Source organism: Lynx canadensis, chromosome D1 (genome assembly GCF_007474595.2).
Source record: "Lynx canadensis isolate LIC74 chromosome D1, mLynCan4.pri.v2, whole genome shotgun sequence".
Lineage (NCBI taxonomy): Eukaryota > Metazoa > Chordata > Mammalia > Carnivora > Felidae > Lynx > Lynx canadensis.
Window position 1 is genome coordinate 101,423,285 of NC_044312.2, and position 23,156 is coordinate 101,446,440.

The 23,156-nt window shown below is 36.0% G+C and overlaps 2 protein-coding genes across 2 annotated transcripts; both read right to left on the reverse strand.

The window, feature by feature from the left end:
- Window positions 1–395: 395 nt before the first annotated feature.
- Window positions 396–1,364, reverse strand: LOC115525957 (olfactory receptor 10AG1-like). Its single transcript, XM_030333388.1, has one exon. It carries the CDS (start codon window positions 1,344–1,346, stop codon window positions 396–398), a length of 951 nt encoding a protein of 316 aa, XP_030189248.1. The 5' UTR covers window positions 1,347–1,364.
- An 8,348-nt stretch (window positions 1,365–9,712) lies between these two features.
- On the reverse strand, window positions 9,713–10,627 carry LOC115525936 (olfactory receptor 10AG1-like). Its single transcript, XM_030333365.1, has one exon. The coding sequence runs from the start codon at window positions 10,604–10,606 to the stop codon at window positions 9,713–9,715; it is 894 nt and encodes a 297-aa protein (XP_030189225.1). The 5' UTR covers window positions 10,607–10,627.
- Window positions 10,628–23,156: the final 12,529 nt, after the last annotated feature.

Here is a 23,156-nt window from a genome sequence, read left to right on the forward strand (position 1 = left end):
TGAAGATACTCCTGCTTCCTCCATCTTGCCTGCTGTTGGTGTTTGTCATTGGCTAAATTCAAACATAGGTACAAAGATGGGGGGCAAATATATCTGGAGAAATGGGAAGGTTAAAAAACTGATCGCAACACATGGCTCAGGCAATCTCTTAACTCTCTAGTTCACAGTAGAGGAAAGATGGATCTTCAGATTGGATTGCTGCAGTTGGAATAATTTGTACTTTTTACAAAAGTCCTTAAGTTAATCCTATGAATCTAAGATTCCTTAACATAGTGTGAGGTTGCATTGATGTTATTAATGAACATTATTGAGGAATAAAACTAGAAGACATGTTTCTGTTGTCTCCGCATGACAAGCATATAAGCAAGTTCTTTCCACAATTTCAAGTGTTTGAGTCATATTAAAATCTTTGTTAGTAATTTTCTCAGTGCCACCATGATGTCTTTGTTCCTCAGAGTATATATAATGGGATTCAAAGTTGGGATCAAAACGGTGTAGAAAAGAGAGATCAATTTCCCAACTCCTTCAGATTGATTTGGTTTGGGTTGTAAATACGTGATGGTAGCCGTTCCATAGAATAAGATGACAACTATCAGGTGAGAAGAACAGGTGGAGAAGGCTTTAGCCCTCCCTTTGGCTGATGACAATTTCAGAATGCTGGAGATAATTTTGCCATAGGAGACAACAATCAACAGAAATGGAACCATGACAAATATCACTGCAACTACGTAGACTGCTATCTCATTCACAAATGTGTCCCCACAAGCTAGCTTGAGTACTGGGGGGAGGTCACAGAAGAAATGATTAATTGTGTTAGACCCACAAAAGGGCAGAGAGAAAATCTGGCATGTTTGCCCAATTACAACTGGGACTCCACTGATCCAGGAGACAGTCACCAGTTGGACACAGACCTTGTGGTTCATGATTAGAGGATAGTGCAGAGGGTTACAAATGGCCACGTAGCGGTCATAGGCCATCACTGTCAGGAGAAGACACTCTGAGCCTCCAAACATAAGGACAAAACACATTTGTGCAGCACAGGCAAAGAAAGAAATATTTCCTTTCTGAGTCAGTAAGTCCATGAGCATTCTGGGGATAGTGACTGTTACATAACAGATTTCTAAGAAGGAGAGATTGCCAAGAAAAAAATACATGGGGGTCTGGAGAGCAGAGTCAATTCTTGTTACCAATATTATGATGCTATTGCACATCAGGATAGTTAGGTAGATGACTAAAAATATCCCAAAAAGAGTCCAGTGGAGATTGGGAATATCAGAAAACCCCAAGAGAACAAATTCCATCAGTGTAGTAATATTTGAAATTCCTGTTTTTAATCGATTCTCCATCTGCAGACATAGTAAATGAAAGAGGGTTAGTCCATTAACATTTTCCAACCACATTTTCCTTCCTGTTAACTGCAGTAGATGCATTAATGTATTTATGCAATCTCTTAAATTATTTCTTGACTCTGTTTCCAGAAAATGAGATGTGAAATCTCAAAAATGAATTGATGTGCACTTAAAATCAATTCAAGAAGGAAAATCCTAATGTATATGTTTTATACTTGCATGTAATAATAGAGATAATGAGAAATATGCATTGATTCTTTAGTATATCATGCAGAAATAATATGTATTATTGCACCCCTATTATGAGTAGAATTATGATACAGGCTTTTTCTATTGTTTTTGACTGGATTCATTTTTTTTTCCCTTGTGTTGGTTGGGTTGTTCCATCTTCTTTCAATTCAAGCCTTTCCCCTTAAAGGGTTGTTTAATTCTTATTCAAAATGAGCATTAAGTCTTCCCATTTTTATTCTAATGAGAATCAATTAGTTAAACCAATCCTTTGTTCCTGTGGGAACAAATATATGTGAGGTTATTGTTCTACTTTATGTACCTTTCCCATTAAATACTGCTAAATACTGAAAGCATTAATCCTATCCTATCCATAACATTCCCTATTAAGACATCCTATGCAATGCATGATAAGTATCACTTAACCTTTAATTCAATCAAGAAAAGTAACCCCCATTCCTCACAGTATTTTCCATATATTCCTTTTTATCTAAGTAAGAGTCTATGATCCACTGTCATTAATTTCACTGCAGTCAATTGCAATTCCCTTTCTTTATATTATTTTCTTAATTTTACATATTAAAGTGCAACCTTGGTTAAACCTAATTATTTTTTATTCAGGGCATGCAAATGGTTAGAGTACAATAATGGGACACACACACACACACACACACACACACACACCACATATGCACACACAGCCTTACTTCACTTAATATGTCATCTAACATCAGGCAGTCAACATTGCTTAACAATTGTGTTACATATTATTGATATTTGTTCTCCAACTTTTGAAAACAAATATGATGTGTTTTCCTACTTCATCAAATCTACTACTCCCATCTCCATCTTATATCCTTGTCGGCTGATGTTTTGCCTTAATAGTTTGGCTGAAATCCCCTATTTTTGTCTCTAGACGTCAGGAAATACATTTCTGATGTGAAAGCTACCCTCCTTGCACAAAAAGTTAGAGAGACATTCCTGTCTTCAGAAATAGGAAATTCAGGGCGCAGTGAATCTATTTGAACAAACCTTGTTACACTTGGCAATTCACTACCCCAGCCCAAATACTGTTTGGGATTCCTTTGTCTAAAATGTATAAAAATGGGGCAACTGAGTGGCTCAGTTTGTTAAGTGACTGATTCTTGATTATAGCTCCAATCATGATCTCATACTTTGTGGGATCAAGACCCGTATCCAGCTCCACATTGACAGCATGGAGCCTGCTTTGGATTCTCTCTCTCCCTCTCTTTCTCTCTCTCCCTCCCCAACTTGTGTGCACTCTCTCTCTTAAAATAAATAAAAGTAAAACATTTTAAAAAATGGATAAAAGTAATGTGACTATGTTTTTTTTGGGGGTCTTAATTTTTTTTTTATCGGGCCTCTGTGCACACATAATTAAACTTCATTTTCTTCTCTCAATCTGTGTCGTGTTAATTTAATGCTTAGACCAGCCAGGAGAATCTTGAAGGCTACGGAAGATATTTCGTCTCCAAGAGCAGTTAGCTGATTTTCAGATAAAAATCTCAGAATTTTATGCTTTTCTATTTTTGATCTTTGTATCTTGAGCCTCAACTTTAGAAGGATCCTTAATGGGGCACCTGGGTGGCTCAGTGGGTTAAGCCTCCCACTTCTGTTCAGGTCATGATCTCGTGGTTTGTGAGTTCGAGCCCCACATTGGCTCTGTGCTGACAGCTCAGAGCCTGGAGCCTGCTTCACATTCTGTGTCTTCCTCTCTCTCAGCCCCTCCCCTGCTCACACTCTGTCTCTCAATAATAAATAAATGTCAAAAAAAAAAATAGAAGTATCCTTAAATGAAAGAGTCTAGTAGCACAATTATAGCTTACCTTTATGGATTTTCATGAGGCTATTTATGTGACTCTAGGTGTTTTGTAAACTGTAAATGTTTTCAGCTCTTCTTTTATGCCAGTAAGTGGCTGTAATTCTCCAGTACTCTTGCTACCTTCCAACATCAGGTGCTTTTAAATAGGAAGCAGTCATGCTCGTCCTGGGGGACATCTCTCGTGTATCATTTTGATTTCTAGGAGACTGCTTCTGCTTTGCGGTCATTATAGTTCTTTTTTTTTTTTTTTTAACTTTCTCTGTAGATAACCCTTTCTTCTCTTTTCTTCTCTGTAGATAACCCTTCTTGGCGCAAAGCTCCCTCGCTAAGGGGGAGTCCCCTGGTGGAAAAATTCCACTTACTTGTTTAGTATTACCTTCTTGAAAAAAAAAAAGTTAAAAAATCTTTCTATCTATTGCATTTCAGATCCTTCATAATTGGTGTGGGTTTGCTTTTCTTACCTTTATTCCCATAACTAACTCAAATCTGGATCATGCACAGCCTTAGAAAAATCTGTCATATATTTTATCACATGACCATGGTATGCTTGGTTCTTAAATACATTAGGTGGTGCGATCCCTTTTCAGGAGTGGAGAGCTCGGTTCCTGGATTAAGTTTTGTGGAAACTGAAGCGTGTCCTGTCTGCTGACAAAAATCTAGATGGTTCTATTCATATTATGGTGTCCACTCAGACCTCAGGGAAAGTGTCTAGCTACTTCCAAATGGGATCCACCTCAAAAATAATCATTTTCAACTAAATTATTTAGGAAAGAAAGAGAAAAAAATCAAAATTTCCTGTCAAAATCGTTTTCTTATTTCACCTACTTCTAGGTAGGTATGACAATACAATTATCATGCATAAAGTTGCAAATCCAATATCTACTTGTACTTGCAATTACGTTTGTTTCTTCCTTTTCGGAGCTTTTTGACTATGTGTCAAAATAGTGCTTTTCTATTTGTCAAAATAGTACGTTTCCAAAACTGCATTTTGTTTCTGTATTTTAAGCCTGCTTATCTTCACTATGGCATGCTTCTTATACAGTAGCCCTCTGTACCTATTATTGTAACTGATTTGGTATAGCTGAGGGACTTCATGTTTATATACAAATAGGACGTCCATTCATGATTTGCCTCAAATAAGATGTCAGTTACTTATAGGCTGGGACAAATTGAATCTGTGTCTCCTATTGGAGTAGACCAATTTAATCCCTATCCTGTCTTATTCTTAAGACAGAGAATTGAGGGCTTTTTTATTCAGCTAAATATCATCACACACACAAAAAATTTAATTTAAAACTGAAACAATGCCTTAGATATGTCAGTGGTTTAACAAAATAAATAAGCATTTTCCACTCTTACCACAGTACAATTTTGTGGTCAGGAATTAAGGAACTCTGGTTCCTCAGGGCACCTGGGTGGCTCAGTTGGTTAATCATGTGATTCTTGATTTCAGCTCATGTCATGATCTCATGGTTCCTGAGGTTGAGCCCCACATTGGGCTCTGTACTGACAGCATGGAGTCTGCTTGAGATTTTCTCTCTCCCTCTCTCTGCCCCTCCCCTGTTCATGCACTTGCTCATTCTCTCTCTCTCTCTTCCGCAAAATAAATACACTTAAAATAAAAAGAAGTTGGTTCCTTTTATCTAAGAATCCCATTTTCCCCTAATTTGTTTATCTTTGGAGTTCCCTATTGGATCTTCAATATTCACACAGCTGAGAATTAAAGATATACAGAAAATAAGGAAACAAATAAACTCTTAAGAGTCTCAACACAGAATAATCACATCACTTCTCTCCTTGTGCTATTGTAGAAACTAATCACATGGTCTAATGTAGATATGAGAGGGCTAGGGAATACTGTTTATCATATATCAAAGAAATGGGAATATATTTGGAAAGCAATAAGCCAGGCTCTGCCACAGTGTTCACACTAACAATGTGCTGTATCATGCTATAACTTGTAAACCTTTAATCTTTTTTTTTTTTTATTTTAGGGAGAGAGAGAGAGTGCACACATGCAAGTCAGCGGGGAGAGGCAGAGGGAGAGGGACAGAATTTTAAACAGGTTCCAAACTCAGTGTGGAGCCCAAAGTGTGGCTTGATCTCACAACCCTGAGATCATGACATGAGCCAAAAATCAAGAGTCTGATGCTTATCCAACTGAACCACCCAGATACCTCCATATGTAAGCCTTTAGACTGAAGTTCTAGCATGACATTTACATAACAGTAATTATTGGTGGTACATATCTATATTTCACCTTTTTAAAAAGATATATTTTATGTCTAATCCAATATAATATTATTTTATTCTTTGTTTCCAATGTTTATTCATTTATTTTGATAATGAGTGAATTAGAGAAAGAGAGAGAAAGTGTGGAGCAGGGTTAGAGGAAGAGGGAGGGAAAGAATCCCAAGCAGACTCAATGTTCAATCTCAGGAACCATGGGATCATGATCAGAGCCGAAATCATAAGTCGGATGCTTAATCAACTGATCTACCCCAGCACCCCAATTTCATTCTTAAATTAGCAACATTATTGGGGCATAGTTTACATAAAATAAAGTACAACTTCTAAAATACATTCAATGAAATTTGAAATTTGATGAAATCTGATGAGCATATACTCTTGTGAAACTCTTACCACAATCAAGATACAGAACATTCACATCATCTTGAAACATTCCATTGTGCAGCTTCACAATCTGTTTTCCTTTCACCTCCAACTCCAGGGAACGTCTGATCAGATTTCTGTAGCTTTAGATCATTCATAATCAATTAGAATGTCCTCTGTTTTTTACTGGAGTCTTTGCTTAGTGTAAAACTTTAAGATTCAATTCATCTGTGTTGTATATATCACATTGATTTTCACTGCAGAATTGAATTCCCCTTGGATAAATACACTTCAGTGTGTTCATCCATTCATCTGGGGATGGGATTTTAGTTGTTTCTATCGCATAGACAGTTGTGCATATTTCTGAACAAGTTTGGAGTAGGGCATATATTTCCATTTGGGATAAATAGGAGTGAAATGGTTGGGTTGGGTTGTAGGTGTGATGTTGTCTTTTAAGAAACTGTAAAAATATTTTCCAAAATGGTTACAACATTTTGCACTTCCACCAGCAGTGTGGGGGAAGGATAATAGCTTGACCTTCCCCAACATTTGGCATCATTAAAGTTTTCACTTTTTGCCGTACTAATGGATGGGTTGTGGTCTTTCATTATTGTTTTGATTTGCATTTCTCTTGTGACTAAGTATGTGCCTATTTTTATGTTCTTACTGACTGTTTGTATGTTTTCTTTGATGAAGTGCTCATTCAGTCCATTTGCTCTTCTCCCCGCTCCTTGGTTGTCAGTATTATCGGATAGCAAGTATTCTTTACGTATTATGGATACAAATTCCTTGTCAAAAGTACATATGGTGAACGTTTTCACCTAATACAATGCTCAGGTTGATTCTGAAGTGAGTTAAAATAAAAGTCCTTAAATTGATAGTCCTGGTTCTTAAAAGGGAAAACATTAATATTCAAAAGAAAAAATCGTCTTGATGGATCACGTTTAGGAATGGTAGCATTTAAGATAAATAGTTTCACTCATTAATTAAATAAAATAGTGCTTGATGCTAAATAATATGTAATTGTGGGGTGTCTGGGTGGCTTAGTCAGCTAACCATCTGGCTCTTAATTTCAGCTCAGGTCATGATCTCATGGTTCATGGGATTGAGCCCCACTTTGGGCTCTGGTGATAGCATGAAGCCTGCTTGAGATTCCATCTCCCCCTCTCCCTCTGCCCCTCTGCCTGCTTGCTCTCTCTCTCACTCTCTTTAAGAGAGAGAGAAAGAAAAAAATATTTAAATGAAATGTAATTGTATCCAGTTTTGGGTAATCAAATTATTAATGTATGACATGAAATACATAAGATTTGTCTATTTTTTTCTCCACATGAAGATGAGGTGGAAAAAGCAAACTTATCTTGAGTGCTGCCACAAAGTTTTCTATATTACTATTCTTTCTTTTGAATGTTGAAGTCCTTATTAATCTAGGAAAATAAAATTTAGTAAGCTAATATTTCTATTTTAAATTCAAGCATCAATTACTGGGAAAACTCAAATAATTAACAGAATGTGTAACGATATTCTAAATCAGTTAGATACTAGTCACTATCCACATCTGGAGCTAATCTTCAGCCATGAAGAAGTATACTTAATATAAATTAGCTACTGAAACCTCGGAATTTATTTCAAAACCAACATTACACTGAAAACTCACTTTTGCTATTTTACACAACTTTAACTTCATAAAATATTTTATTTTCTTTTTATAAATGCTTCTTGGATTTCTTAAGAGTTGGTGATTTTATTAGCCGGATTGTTTTATTTTATTTTATTTTAATTAATTTATTTTTTATTTTAGAGAGAGACAGAGAAAGATCCCAGGCAAAGGAGAGGGGCAGAGGGAGAGAGAATCTTAAGCAGACTCCATGCTCAGTGCAGAGTCCATCATGGGGCTTGAGCCCATGACCCTGGGATTATGATCTGAGTCAAAACCAAGAGCCAGACAGACTGAGCCACCGAGGCACCCCTGGATGGTTTTATGTTAGGTCTCTTCTTGAAATATCATTAAGAGGAAAATGAATAAATATCATGCTTATTTGTTACAATCTTGGCTCCGAATGAAGTTTTCCTCTTTCATTATTTACTATTTGACAAAAATTCATCAAGTATTCAAGTTTTCAGTATTTCAAATATCAAGAAGTAAAAAAAAAAAAAAGCAGAAAAGAAAAAATGGGCCAACTAGATGAAGAAACGTTTTCTAACCGTATAAGAAGGTGGTCAAATTTGTTTATGAAAAAGGAAAAAAAAACTAAACTGTAGAGATTCAGTTTATTAAAAAATTTTTTTGACAGTTTTATGCAGTCAATTAGGACAACACATTATTTACACTGATTGTACAGGTGAAATGCACAAGTCCTGTGGACAGGAACCAGCCATTGACCCCTAACTCAGTTGTGTTCATGGTGAATCAAACCAGCTTGCATGTGTCTGAGTTTATGCAGTTTAAAAAAATAATGTTTATTTTAGTTTTGAGAGAGAGAGACAGAAAGAGACAGAGTGCAAGCAGGGGAGGGGCAGAGAGAGAGAGACAGAGACAGAGAGACAGAGAATCCCAGGCAGGCTTCCAGCTTTCTGCACAGAGCCCAATGTGGGGCTCAAACCCATCAACTCTGAGATCATAAACTGGGACAGGGCAGACACCTAACTGACTGAGCCACCCAGGTGCCCTGAGTTTAGGCAGTTTTGAATTTGATAACACCATTGTACTTGCAAAAGAAAGCCAACTAAATGGGATCATGTGGGTTGTCTCACTCTGACTTAATGAGCCTTCATTTTGATATTGTCATCTATTCTTTTTTCCTTCCACAGCTATCTGATGCATTCCAAAGAGAACTTTTATAGTTTACCCAAATTTTTTTAGTGGTTTCATCAGGAAAATGGGCTTGCTGTGACCATGTACATTATCACCAGAAATGGAGATTATTTTTTATTTGTTTTAAATGTTGGAAATCATATGTGACTGTGTTTTAAGTATGTCCATTATACTTGTTTGAGTCATTTATCCAAAACAATTCAGTGGTATCTCCAGTGTTGGATCACACGATTTTTGGTCAATTATGATTTTTTGAAGCAAAGGGCGATTGATTTTACTGGCTTGCTTTCAGGTTAAAACAGAAGGATGACATTAAAAGAATAAAGAGCAGTATTTTTTTTTTTTGCTTTCATTACCAGCAAAATGTGTTCACTAAAGAAAATTTAGACAAAAGAGGAAAAAAACTAAAACAACAAAACTGTCTCTCATGTGTGAACATTTTGATGTATTTCTTCCATCTTTTTAAACATAGTTGTGTTTGATTTAAATCCTATGCCTGCAGAAAAATTTATAAATTATCACCCATGTGAGTCCTTACAAAGCAAACATCCTATAACTACTGCTCAAGTCAGCTATAGAAAAGTATAAAGTGCCATCACTAGTAACTTTGGGGGAGAAGTAAAGTGGTGCCTGGTGGGATTGGCTGGATGGATACTTAGCTTCTTAATTTCTTATCAGCAGGGCAACCATGTGGATACAATCCTGATATCAAAGAGTCCAGCATAAAACAAACTCAGCAATGAGTAAACATAATCAATGTATAGTAATGTAGGAAAGCAAACTGAACATTAATTTTCGATTACAATATGGCAGACTTAAATAAGAAAACAGAAAATGAGCTCAAATCGGAAGCTAATACATTAAACATTAAGGTAACAATTTTCTCAAGGCCATCATGGCATCCTTATTTCTCAGAGTGTATATCATAGGATTAAACATTGGGGTGACAATGGTATAGAAAAGAGAGAGAAACTTGTCTGCTCTGGAAGAATGTTTAGACTTGGGCCGTAAATATGTGATGATTGCAGATCCAAAGAACATCACAACAACTGTGATATGAGACGAGCAGGTGGAGAAAGCTTTGGTTCGTCCTGTTGCTGATGGCAACCTCAGAATGGTGGAGATGATTTTGATGTAAGATCCAAGTATCAACAGAAAGGGGATCGTAACAAACAGCACAGCGACTGTAAAGACTAACATCTCATTCAGGAATGTGTCCCCACAGGCCAACTTGAGTAGTGGAGGGATGTCACAGAAAAAGTGATTGATTTGGTTAGACCCACAAAATGGCAGAGAGAAAATTTGGTATGTCTGCCCTGTCTCCACTGGAACTCCAGTTATCCAGCAGGCCACTACCATCTGGACACAGACCTTGTGGTTCATAACTAAAGGATAGTGCAGAGGGTTACAAATGGCCACGTAGCGGTCATAGGCCATCACTGTCAGAAGGAGGCACTCTATGTTTCCAAGCGTAAGGACAAAACTCATTTGTGTTGCACAGGCAAACAAAGAAATATTTCTTTTCTGAGTCCAAAGGTTTGTGAGCATTCTGGGAAGAGTGACAGACACAAAACAGATTTCCAAGAAGGAAAAATTACTAAGGAAAAAATACATGGGCGTCTGAAGAGCCTGGTCAACCCTGACTATGAGAACAATGATGCCATTTCCCATCAGAATTATCACATAGACAAAGAAAAATATTACAAAAAGAAACATTTGAAGATTGGGAATATCAGAAAATCCCAAAAGAACAAATTCCATCACTGAAGTGAGATTTACTTCTGTTTTTTTCTCCATCTGTGAAAATAGTGAAATTAGTTATTTATCTTTTGGGGCTGTTTTCTAATTTTATGGACAAAAGGAACTTAGGGGAAATTAGTACATAAAATTTCTATTGTTTACTAATTTCCAGCTTTTCATATCCTGGGCATAAAGAACACAACTAATGGAGAAATTCGAAATATATCAACATAGTTAATATGTAATACAAGGTTAGAATTTGACTGAAAATGATGTGTTGCAGAATTGTTAATTTTCAATTTTTGTATGTTTGTGTCCAGAGCAAATTAATCCATTTTATCCTTTATATGTTGACAAACAGAATCCTGAGACAGAGACCTTTACATCACTTTTTCCTTGTGGTATGTTACCACCAAATTTTGAGATATATTTTTTGGTTACTTTTTAATTCTTCCAGGAAGCCTTTTTTTTTTTTTTTTTTTTTTTTTTTTTTTTAGAGAGACAGAGAGACAAAGAGAGAGAGAGAGCATGAGCAGGGAGGGACCAAGGGAAAGAGAAAGAGAATCTTAAGTGGGCTCCATGCCCCAACATGGAGACCCAGGCAGGGCTCTATCTCAAGACTGTGAGATCATGACCAGAGGCAAAGTCAAGAGTAAGTCGCTTAACTAACTGAGCCACTTAGATGCCCCCATGTGGCTTTTTATAAGTACAAGCTTGCCTTCCATTCTGTACCTCACAGCTGTAGCTCTTACTGTTTGTGTATGCACTTTATTTGAAACCATTCTGGTTTCATTTATTTATCAATATAAAATAAACAACATGGTCATCAGATGTTATAATGCAAGATCTTTTCTTTATCTTGTCCAAACATGTAGTAGATATTTGATAAATGCTTTCTGAACTATTCCTTATTAATAATGGCAATATTGAAGGAATTACATGGATAATATGATTTCTGAAACTCTGCCTAGCAAATTTATCCTCAAATGACTTGCTCACTGCCATTGGTCACTTTCATTGAAAAATTCTCATTTTAATAATATATCGGAACTGAAAAACAAAAATCATAATAGAACACTATAGATTATTATAAAATATCATTGTGAGACAGTTTCCAGAAACATCAAAGGCAGAGAATATATATTTTAGCTAGCAAGTGAGCCAGTACATTGTGATCATGAGGAATTAATGAGATCTACAGAGACTCAATTATCTATTCATGTATTGAGATATAGGTGGACAATATAGAAATTTAAACAAAAAAAGGCAATTATACCATTACATAATGTCTGGAAAAACAAAAGACAAAAATGATTTTAACTAAGTTATCATTGTGTTGATCAAGTGCTTGCAATAAGATTTCTCATTTAGTCTAAAATAATCTTCTTGAATTGAGTGTTGATTTCTTCATGGTATATTATAGATGGAGGTACTTAGGATCAAAGATTTGCATGACTAAACTATAAAAAAAAAGTTCTATTCGGGTCCTAAGATTCATAAGCATTCAGGGAAGGTAATAGATAACACTGTATAGCAGATTTCCAAGAAGGAAAAACTGCCAAGCAAATATAATGCTACATGGGAGTTGAGATCAGGGTCCAATTCTGTCAGAACTAAGGTGACATTGCCCATCAGCATAATGATGTAGACAACCAAGTACAATCCAAACAGAAACCACTGGAGATGGGGATAGCTGCAAAATCCAAGAGAACACATTCCATTAATTTGGTTAGATTTTTTGTCTGGGCATTTTTCCTGGTGTTTCACCTGTGGAAGGAAAAATCTAGCCTGTGCTTTTTACTGTACCTGCCTTGACATTGCTTGCTCTTTAGACTGACTCAAAATGTCCAGATGGGCTTTCGTGATCATTGCCGTTGTTATCAATTTAAGGATGCTACCATTTATATGTGTCCCATGCTTCCAGTTTAGATCCTGTGGCTTATCACTGTCAAACTCCCTTGAAATTTGCTTCAGGGCCATTCCATGATACTTTCTGAACACAGCCCAGGATAAAAAAAATTATACCCCACTCAGCACAGGCTCTGGAACATTGACTACACTGAGGACAGACCTATTACTTTGACATTTGGTTTTCTACTTAACTGCACTTCTTCACAACCCTATTGTATATTCCATGAATTCTCCATGCAGTAGCACTTTATCTTAAAGCGTCTTTTCACATATATTTTCAGCTACCTTTTTCAGGTTTTCACTCCTCTGTCCTTATTTGCTGATTTTGAGCATAAATGTCCCTATTATTCAGTCCAAATCACTAAATGGTTTTTAAAGATATGTTAGAATTGTTATCGTGCCCATAAGAATATCCTTTAGAAGGCTACTATGTGGAAAACGTGAGAGGATTTTATTCAGAAAAATTAACTTGAGAACATTGATTCAGATTAACAAAACAAAACAAAACAAAACTTTAAAGCAGGTTGACCCTGGGAAATCGGGACAACCAAGAGCGTGTTCATTACCTGTAGTATGCAAGGTGTGTGGGCACAGAGAGAAAAGATGGTGGCTGTCTGTCTAGTTTTACCCTCCACTCTCCTTGTTGTTCCCCCAAAACATACTCTTCAATCACTGTTTTTAAACTCACCATTCTTTAAAGATAAGGCTATCAAATCTCAGAAAAGGTAGATAGTTGACCAATTGCACAAATGTTTGTGATTGCAAGCTAGCAATTTTTTTTATGTCTGAATGCTATTTTCATGAAACTTTTTATTTATTTATTTGAGAGCAGGAGAGAGAGAGAGAGAGAGAGAGAGAGAGAGAGAGAGAAAATCACAAGCAGGATCCATGCTTTCAGTACAGAGCCTGACATGGTGCTTCATCTCAGGGACTGAGATCTTGACCAGAGCACAAATCAAGAGTCAGATGCTTAACCAACTGAGCCACCCAGGTGCCCTCCATGACTTATTATCTGCGTGATATTAAACAATTATTTAAACTTTCTAATTTTTGCTGCTTCATTTTTAAAGAAAAGAATGGGACAATATTGATAACGTTATTACCTATCAACTCACACTGATCACTTATTAGCTAGGATTAAATGATTACAATTATGATTATATTTTGTTCTTTGTACTCTCCAGGGTTATAGTGCATCGCCTAGCAAAATGATTTGTAATCGCGTTATTGTGTCCCAACTCTAGAGAGTGAATTTAAGAGGGGATCCATCATACTCAGGTATGACCCTGAGCTTGTATAGATATATCCCATGTGAGTGTCTCCTTGGATATCATACCCCCCATGTCTGTTGGCTCACCACGAGTCCCACCCAGCCCGTTCTCATGTCTCCATCCTAATGGGACTGGACATTACCTACCAAATTTAGCATCAGGGCAATGATGTAGGTAAGGAGTACAGTCCTCCGCAGATGGAAGGGATTGAATCATGGCTGCACCACAGTTACTTGTGTGACCTCAGGCCAGTTACTCAGTTCTCTCAGCTAAAAGTGAGGCAGTTGCTGTCCCAATGCTTCAGGTTATGCGAATCAAATCATTTCATATATGTAAAAACTTTAAGCAGTTTTATACAAGTTTACACATTTATACATTTATACAAGTTTTGGGTATTTTTATAAGTTTACACAAGTGCTAGTGATGATTTTTATAATTAAAAACAAAGTTTTATTCTACTGAATTTTACTCCGAGTTCTGCACAACTTGAAGAAATACCTCGTGAATACCTTCTCTATTATCACACAATTATTATACAAACACGATGAGATTTTAAAGCAGTCATCACATATTATAAAAATCCCAACCATTCAACACTCAAGTTGTAAACGCTCCGTGAATTCTCTGCCAATATATATTTTTTGTACTATTTTTTTTACCTACAGGACACATCACTGTTCAAGACTTAATGTCTCTCTTATGTAATTTGCTAAATTCCTTTCGTTTTCTTTCCTTCACTTACACTAAATTATGTGAGCAGTAAGGGCTGTAATTATTTTCTTACTTGGGATCCATATCGATCTAACAAAAATACAATATACCTAACATAGGGCTCATCATTTGATTCGACAATGAACTGATTCTAAATGGAACAATCAGTTTTAAAGGTGGGGGGGGGCGGTAGGGAGAATTAGTACAAGAAAGAACAAACGAGTCTGAGGTTTATGTATCACTTTTAAGAATGACAGTATTTAGTGTAAATAATTTCACTCTAATGACTTCAATGTCACACCCTCCAGTGCTGAATAAAACATAATTTCTAGTTGAACAAACCCAACTTTTTGACAGTCATCAAGGTAAAAGATGAAACATGTAGGATTTGCTCATGTTATTCTCATAAAGGAACAAAGTAGAAAGAGCAAATTTTCACTCTGTGTGCTCTCACAAAATTATCTATATTATTCTTCTTTCTTGTAAATATTTAAGTATTTACACAAGAAAAATAAAAATGTTCTAACACAGCTATTTTTTAAAAACTCAAGCCTCTGTTCCCTGGAAAAATCCAAATGATTGAGAGACTGGGTGATATTATTCTCAATCAGTTTGATATTGGTCATATCAACACTTTCATACCTTCTTCAGTTATGTTTGTATATTTAATATTAATTAGCAGCTTAAACCTTGTAATTAATTTTAAAAAAATTTATGTTTCTTTATTTTAAAGAGTAAAATATTCATTGGATTCCTCTAAAGTTGTAATTTTATTAACTGGATTGTTTTACTTATTTATTTATTTAACTTTTTTTTTAACATTTATTGATTTTTGAGAGACAGAGACAGAGCTCAAGCTCGGTGTGGCAGAGAGAGAGGGAGACACAGAATCCGAAGCAGGCTCCAGGCTCTGGGCTGTCAACACAGAGCCCGATGCGGCGCTTGAACTCACCAACCCCGAGATCATTACTTGAACCGAAGTCGGACGCTTAACCAACTGAGCCACCTGGATGCCCCAATTTATTTCTTTTTTTTTTATTTAAAAAATTTTTTTTTTAACGTTTATTTATTTTTGGGACAGAGAGAGACAGAGCATGAACGGGGGAGGGGCAGAGAGAGAGGGAGACACAGAATCGGAAACAGGCTCCAGGCTCTGAGCCATCAGCCCAGAGCCCGACTCGGGGCTCGAACTCACGGACCGCGAGATCGTGACCTGGCTGAAGTCGGACGCTTAACCGACTGCGCCACCCAGGCACCCCTCCCCAATTTATTTCTTTATTTTAAATGGTTATTTTATTTTGTGGGGTTGAGAGAATGTGCGCACAAGTAGGGGAAGGGCAGAGAGAGAGAGAGGGAGAGAGAGAATCCCAAGCAGGCTCCATGCTGTCAGTATGGAAATTGACTGAGCTACCCAGATGCCCCTGGATTGTTTTATTTTAAGTCTTATTAAAATATTCCCGAGACCAAACTTAAAGAATAAATGTGTACTCCTTACTAGCTCTTGGTTCAAAATGAAGTTTTCTCTATTATTTATTTACCATACTTATATATTAGTTATTGAAGTTTTCAGTATTTCAAAGAGATTTAATATTACTATTTAATATTATTATTCAACTGTAAATTATATTTAATATCAGAACTATATAATCTATATAATAGTTGTTTTAATATGACACATTTGCTATCATATATTAAATATTAGGTTTTAAATTTGAGTATATGATGAACTAAAACTTATAAAAATATGAAATAGCACATATTTACCTTTCTCATTTAGGATGATGCTGATTTTTTTTCTCACTGTAGAGGGTTTTCAATATTTATATTACTTTAGGTGAAATCACTTATTCCATCAAAGACATTCAACTACCTTTCAATTGTTCTGTTCTTTTTGAAATAAAATGCTCCTTAAGTAAAAGTTGTGTTTACCCTGTTGGATCTCTCCAAGCAGACACTTTTAAAGTTTTAGTTTAAAAGCATCACTTTGGCATTATGTGATTTATTACATTTATTTTTTTTTTCCAAAAACTCTCACCCTGCCCAAAACGCTTTCTCTTCAACCTCTCTATGGAATAGACTGTGTAACACATCTTATTTCTTACCTATGAACATGGTGCTAAGCAATATCATTTGGGATCATCCAAAATTGACACACAGCCAACTCCTACTCTACTAGGAACACTCCATCCTGAGCTTCTGTTTCTATTAAACTAGCTCTCATCACTCTTTTTTTGAACCATTTTTTAAGACTCTTGGCTGTAGTAGATGCTTTCATCTATATTCAGTGTTCTGCCTATGTAATAATCATAAATTTCCTGATGACAAATAATATTTTAACATATAACACTGATAATTTATTGACTTTTTTTCACAAGCACCAAGGCAGGCTGAGAGCTAGATGTTGGCTGTATTACACCTGGTTTAAAAAATTAATTTTGGAACCAATATGAGTATTGATAGGGGGAATATCTTTTTAGTACAACATTTTGACATCTTTCCCTAATTTCTTTTCAAGTGTGAACCCACTTTTAAGTGGAAACACTACCAAACATGTTGTAGGATAATAAATTATTTAAATTTTCTGAGGGAGTGGGAAAGATGCCAGGAAGAGAGTTGGTGTCTTTTAGGCTTTCATTCTGGAAAAGACAATGGTTTCCAAAACTGAGGTTGTTTAAGAATCCTGGCTTGAGGTGTGCGTGGGTGACTCAATTGGTTAAGCATCTGACTTTGGCTCTGGTTGTGGTCTCACGGTTGGTGACTTCAAGCCCCACATCAGATGAACTTGAGCCCCACTTTGGGATTTTCTTTCTCTCCCTCTCTTTCTACCACTCACTCTCTCTCTCTCTCTCAAAAAAATCCTGGCTTGGGATCAATTTCTCATGTCAAAAATAGAATGTTTCTTCCCCTCTTTTAATTATCTTTTTTTTCTTTTCCTTTTAAAAAATGTAGTTACATGTAAAATTCTGTTCTCTAGGTAAAAGTTTCATTGGTGAGATAAATGACATGCAAAGTGCCAGTTCTGATGAAAAATATTTTTTAACCTCTGATTATCCAATTAAAGACCAGCCCAATATTGCAAGTACAATCTTGCACACATGATTGCATTTGATGTATTTCATGACTTTATCTTAAATATCTTAACAAATGTGTTTTTCTAATTTTAACTTTTTTTCCACAATAGAATAAAAGCTACACAAAGCTGGATTTTTGTCAAGTCATTTTATGCATTCTAGGTTAGGCTTATAACCCTCTGAATATCCCTGAGTGGCCACAGTCAATACCTCATGAGACAAAATAATCACCTAGATAGGACCTACCTGAATTCTTGACCGAATACATTTACGAGAAACCATAAAGTTATGTTATTCCAAGTTAAAAGGTCTGGAGTAATTTTTTATGTAGCACTGGAATACTGGAACAGAGGCATTTCATAATTGTTACAAAACCCACTTTCTTTTTTTTTAAGTTTATTTATTTTGAGAGAAGAGAGAGTGTACATGCATGAGAGTGCATGAGCAAGAGAGGGGCAGAGAGAGAGAGAGAGAGAGAGAGAGAGAGAGAATCCCAAGTACTCCCATGCTCAGCATGGAGCCATGTGTGGGACTCTGGAATCGACCTGAGAAGAAATAAAGAGCTGGACGCCCAACCCACTTTCTTGGTAGCTTTTCTTCCATTATTTCTCTAGGTTGGCACCATGTATAGACATTTGACAATCAGTTACTATCTTTTAACATTCTGAGCTCTTAAATTATTGTCTTCACTCATTTATGTTGTTTTTGTAAGATGGTATTTCTAGAATCATACCTATTTAGATTTTAAAAGACCTAGATGGATAAATTAAGGTGTGTCAAAAATAACTAGTTCAAATAAGTACTCATCACTTAATCCAGTACTATTGAAAATGGATCAAAATGAGTTGCTGGTATTTACTGGGAAACATTTGAAGGAATACAATCAATCAAAGAAACAAACTAAACTTGGTTTTCTTAACGGTAACGTCTTGCTATTTGCTTAGACACCATAATGATTCTCTTTTCAAGTATCATCTTTCTTAACCCGGAAGACCTGGCAAAATGAATGCAATGAAAGTTTCTAGCACATTCATTTGAATTTCTATTAATATCCTGCACCAAAAGAATTAATAGTTAAGTCAAGAAATCTTAGAGAACAGGTGATTCCATATTTGAGCAATATAACTAAATTCTCTTCATATTATTTATCTGCAAAAGGATGCACCCATATTTTTTTGCATTAGTACAGAATAAGGTATAAATCTCTGGGGATGTCACTAATATGACTCAGCCATATAGTCAAGCCATTTCTATAAACAGAAAACAAGGCTAAAAAGAAGCAGAAACAGAAGAAAGAGATGCAAAAAAAAATCCTGAACTTGCTCAGGTAACTAGTTCCAATTTTTCCTAAGGGCCATCCATCTCAGCCACTTTAAAGTCTTAGGGGGTGGAAAACTTAAAAGATACATCACCACACTGAAAAACCTCTACAATAGCTTTTTGTGAAGATTCTATCGTTAATCTATTCTTAGATTAATTACAAGTTAAATTTTAAATCAAAAACAGGTAACATCTTCCTGGGGGTATAGTTCAGGGAGACAGCATTTGACTGCAGAAAGAGGCAACATCCATTTATGGAATGGTAGAACTTGTAAAAATATAAGCTAGAATCATTCAGAGGTTACTCTCCAAAGGCGTACCATACAATGTTCTTTAATAGCTGATGTCTTTTTGAAACTAATAAAAAGTACATGATAGCTAAGTCGAGGGGGAAAGGAACATGGATATTCACAAGAATTTTTTAGGGAAATAGTATGGGGACCTTAACTATCAAACAAGAGAGACTTTATTGTTCAGTACAACAGTCCCTACTCACCAGTGAATTTGTTGGGGGAAGTAGACTAGTTCACTAAATATGAGATTTGATAAAAAATTCATTTGTTATTGGCAACAGAACCACTGTGGATATATCAGAAATTCCAGCATAAAACAAGAAACTCAGAAATGAGTAAGGATAATGGATGTACACAGTTTATCCATTCACTAGCTGATGGACATTTGGATTATTTCTACTATTGGAATAGAGTGAATAAAGCTGTTATAAATATTGCAGTAAGGCTTTGTGTGTCCATATGTTTTCTTTGGTCTTGGGTGAATAACACAGAGTGAGATTTCCAGGGTATATGGTAAGTGTATATTTCACTTCATTGGAAATTGTAAGATTGTTTCCATTTTGTTTCTTACTAGCAATGGATGAGAGCTCCATTTTCTCTGTATCCTTGTAAGTACTTGCCCTTGTCATTTCTTTTCACACTTTAAAAATTCTAATCGTTATAAAAACTTAGAGTCATTTTAGTAGGTGTATGAGATGACATTGTGGTTTTAAATTATATTTCCCTAATCTCAAATGCTGTTGAACAGTTTTTCATAAACTCAGTTGACATCTATATATCTTCTATGATGATGTGTTTAAGTTTATATCCTTTTTTATTGTTTATTTTTCTTTTGTTTTCAAATTATTGGCTTTTTAGGCTTCTTTACATATTCTGCATATACGTCCTTTCTTGGATAGCTGTCTATCTTCCATTAAGCAGAAAATTTTAATTGTAATGAACGGTTTATCATTTTTCATTCTTATAGTTCATGAATTTCGTGTTTTATATACAGATTGGTGACTAACACAGGTCACGCAAATGTCTTATGCTCTCTCTACAAATGTTGTAGTATTAGATTTTAGATTAAGGTCTAAGACCTATTTCGAGACAAGAGTATGTCTCTCTTTTCACCAGCGCCACTGTCTATTAGTTTGGCTTCTTGATAAATCTTGATCTATCCAACACTATTATTCTTTTTCAAAATTGTTTTGACTACCTGATTTCCTTGGCCTTTTTGTGTAAATTGTAGAATTACCCTGTAAATTTCTGCAAAAATGCCTTTTTCATTTTAATTAGAGTTACATTGAATGTGTGGATATTTTGGAATTGCATTTACTTAATAGATCCTTTGTTCATAACTGGGCTGGCTACAAATACCATCTTTTCAATTGGAATGCCTACAAATTCTTCCTCCTTCCTCCCCCCCTTCCTTCCTCCCTCCCTCCCTTCTTTTCTTTCTTCATCTTTCCCTTTCTTTCTTTCTCTTTCTTTCTTTCTTTCTTTCTTTCTTTCTTTCTTTCTTTCTCTTTCTCTTCTTCTTTCTTTCTTTCCTTCTCTCACCCAGATTCCATGGCCAACATTCATTAACTACTAATTTAGAACCTCTGAATGTGCAGTTCAGGCATCTATATATTGTTTACAATTAGAACATTTTAAGTAAATAACTAGGTACTAATATATAGATTAGTATATGGGATCCCCAATACAATTCAAGACCGTTATATTAAACAACGCAAGAAATTCGACATGTATCTCTGTCAGATCTCTAATATTCTAATGTTATACTGTGTAAAAGATGGTCTGTCTGCACACTCCACCATATGTTTTGTAATTACTTTCTATTCATGTATATCTCTTGTACCACTTAGAAGTATACCATTTAAAATTAAATAAGTATAGTAAGCTTTATTAAATGATTTCGAAGTCTCTTATAGGTTGTGCCTTCCTATCAGTTCCTGGTGTACATATTACAGAATTTTGAGAGAAATAAACAGGTGTTATTCCCAGAAAAAGGAAACTGGAATTCAGAGAATGTAAGTCATCCACGCAATGGCACATAGCTATTTAGTATCAGAGCCAGGATTACATCCTGTAGTATTTGATTTCCTTTCCAGTTCTAGGCGTATTTTTTTTTTCCCACTGAGGATGATGTTTACCAGAGGCCAAAGTGCATTCATATAATCATCTTTCTCATGTAGTTAATTACTCCAAAAGTATTCACTTGTTCATTATGGAAAAAAATTAAGTCATCTTGTTACTTTTCTGTCCCAGAAGAGAATTAGTGTGTTTTGTCCTTAGGGCATCACCGTGGACTTCAAGAAAGGCTCAAGAACTGGGTATACAAATCCAAAGGCTTAATATTTATAGTACACCTTAACTGTGTGAGCAGCTCAGGTAAGAGGAAAAGTTTTTCGTCACTTGCAAAATATTTTAGAAGGTATGAACTCAAATCTCAAACCAGATTCTACAATTTTTAAGTTTATTTATTCACTTTGAGAGAGCAAGATTGAGGGAGAGCATGAGCAGGGGAGTGGTGGAGGGAGAAGGAGAGAGAGAATCCCAAGCAAGCTCTGTGCTGTTCGTGTAGAGCTGGACCTGAGGCTCTATCTCATGAACAGTGAGATCATGGCATGATTTTAGTTTCCCAGATTGACTTTTTTTTTTTAATTTGGGACCAATATTTTCGTCTTTTAAGCTTCTATCTCTGAAAGTGAAATTGGCTAAATGTAAAAACAATCAGTTCTTATTTCCTTAAATAATAGTTGACAGAAGGCCTGTTTGACGAAGAGCCATCTTGGATGAAGTAAATGCACCTCATATTTTTTTGCCCATCATTCTTCCAGCTCCCTACGGTGAAGTACATAATTGCTCTAATGGAGCATTATTTGGAGTAAGATATAACTTCATTCATAAACTACCTACTTGTCCTACACATGTGATCAGATATCAAGAGTTATGGAAAATTATTATGGACAAAATTAGGAGGGGGATTTATTGTCAGCATACAATTATCTTGCTGATATGCTCAAAGTCAGAATGCAGTGACAGAGTGGCACCCGGGTGGCTCAGTTGGTTAAGTGTCTGACTTAGGCTCAGGTCATGATCTTATTCTTCATGGATTTGAGCCCCATGTGGAGCTCTGTGCTGACAGCTCCAAGTGGGGAGCCAGCTTCAGATTCTGTGTCTCCCTTTCTCTCTCTGCCCTTCCCCTGCTTGTGCTCTCTGTCTCTCAAAAATAAATAAACTTTAAAAGAAACAAACAAAAACAATGTAGTGACAGAGACGCATTTTAAGATGTCTGATACCATAGAATATTGGCATTCATTGGGGTTAGACTTATGAGAATGGTATTTAATTTTTTTTTTCTTAACGTTTATTTATTATTGAGAGACAGAGAGAGATAGAGCATGAGCATGGGAGGGACAGAGAGAGGAGAAGACACAGAATCTGAAGCAGGCTCCAGTCTCTAAGCTGTCAGCACAGAGCCCGACGTGGTGCTCCAACACACGAACTGTGAGATCATGACCTGAGCCGAAGTCAGACACTCAACCGACTGAGCCACCCAGGCGTCCTTGAGAATGGTATTTTAATATGTAAGTGTCATATAACACATATATGCCTAAGAAAAGAAGAAATACTCAGGATCCTTTCATTGCTCAATGCTTTGATAAAAAATGATTTTATAGGGGCACTTGGGTGGCTCAGTCGGTTGAGCGTCCAACTTTGGCTCAGGTCATGATCTCACGGTCTGTGAGTTCGAGCCCCACATCGGGCTCTATGCTGACAGATCGGAGCCTGGAGCCTGCTTCAGATTCTGTGTCTCTACTCTCTCTCTCTCTCCCTCCCCCACTCACTCTTTGTCTCACTTTGTTTCTCAAAACTAAATAAATGTAAAAAAAATGGTTTTATAACTCTCTATTTTTCTGTAGTTAAATAAAATTTAGAAGTCATATTTCATATGTATGCATCTCTCACATATAACAAACACTTGAATTTAATTTAGTGCATCTCA

Excerpts from the sequence above, each read along its gene's own strand:
- LOC115525957 (XM_030333388.1), bottom strand. The coding sequence starts at position 1,346 with ATGGAGAATCGATTAAAAACAGGAATTTCAAATATTACTACACTGATG.
- LOC115525936 (XM_030333365.1), bottom strand. The coding sequence starts at position 10,606 with ATGGAATTTGTTCTTTTGGGATTTTCTGATATTCCCAATCTTCAAATG.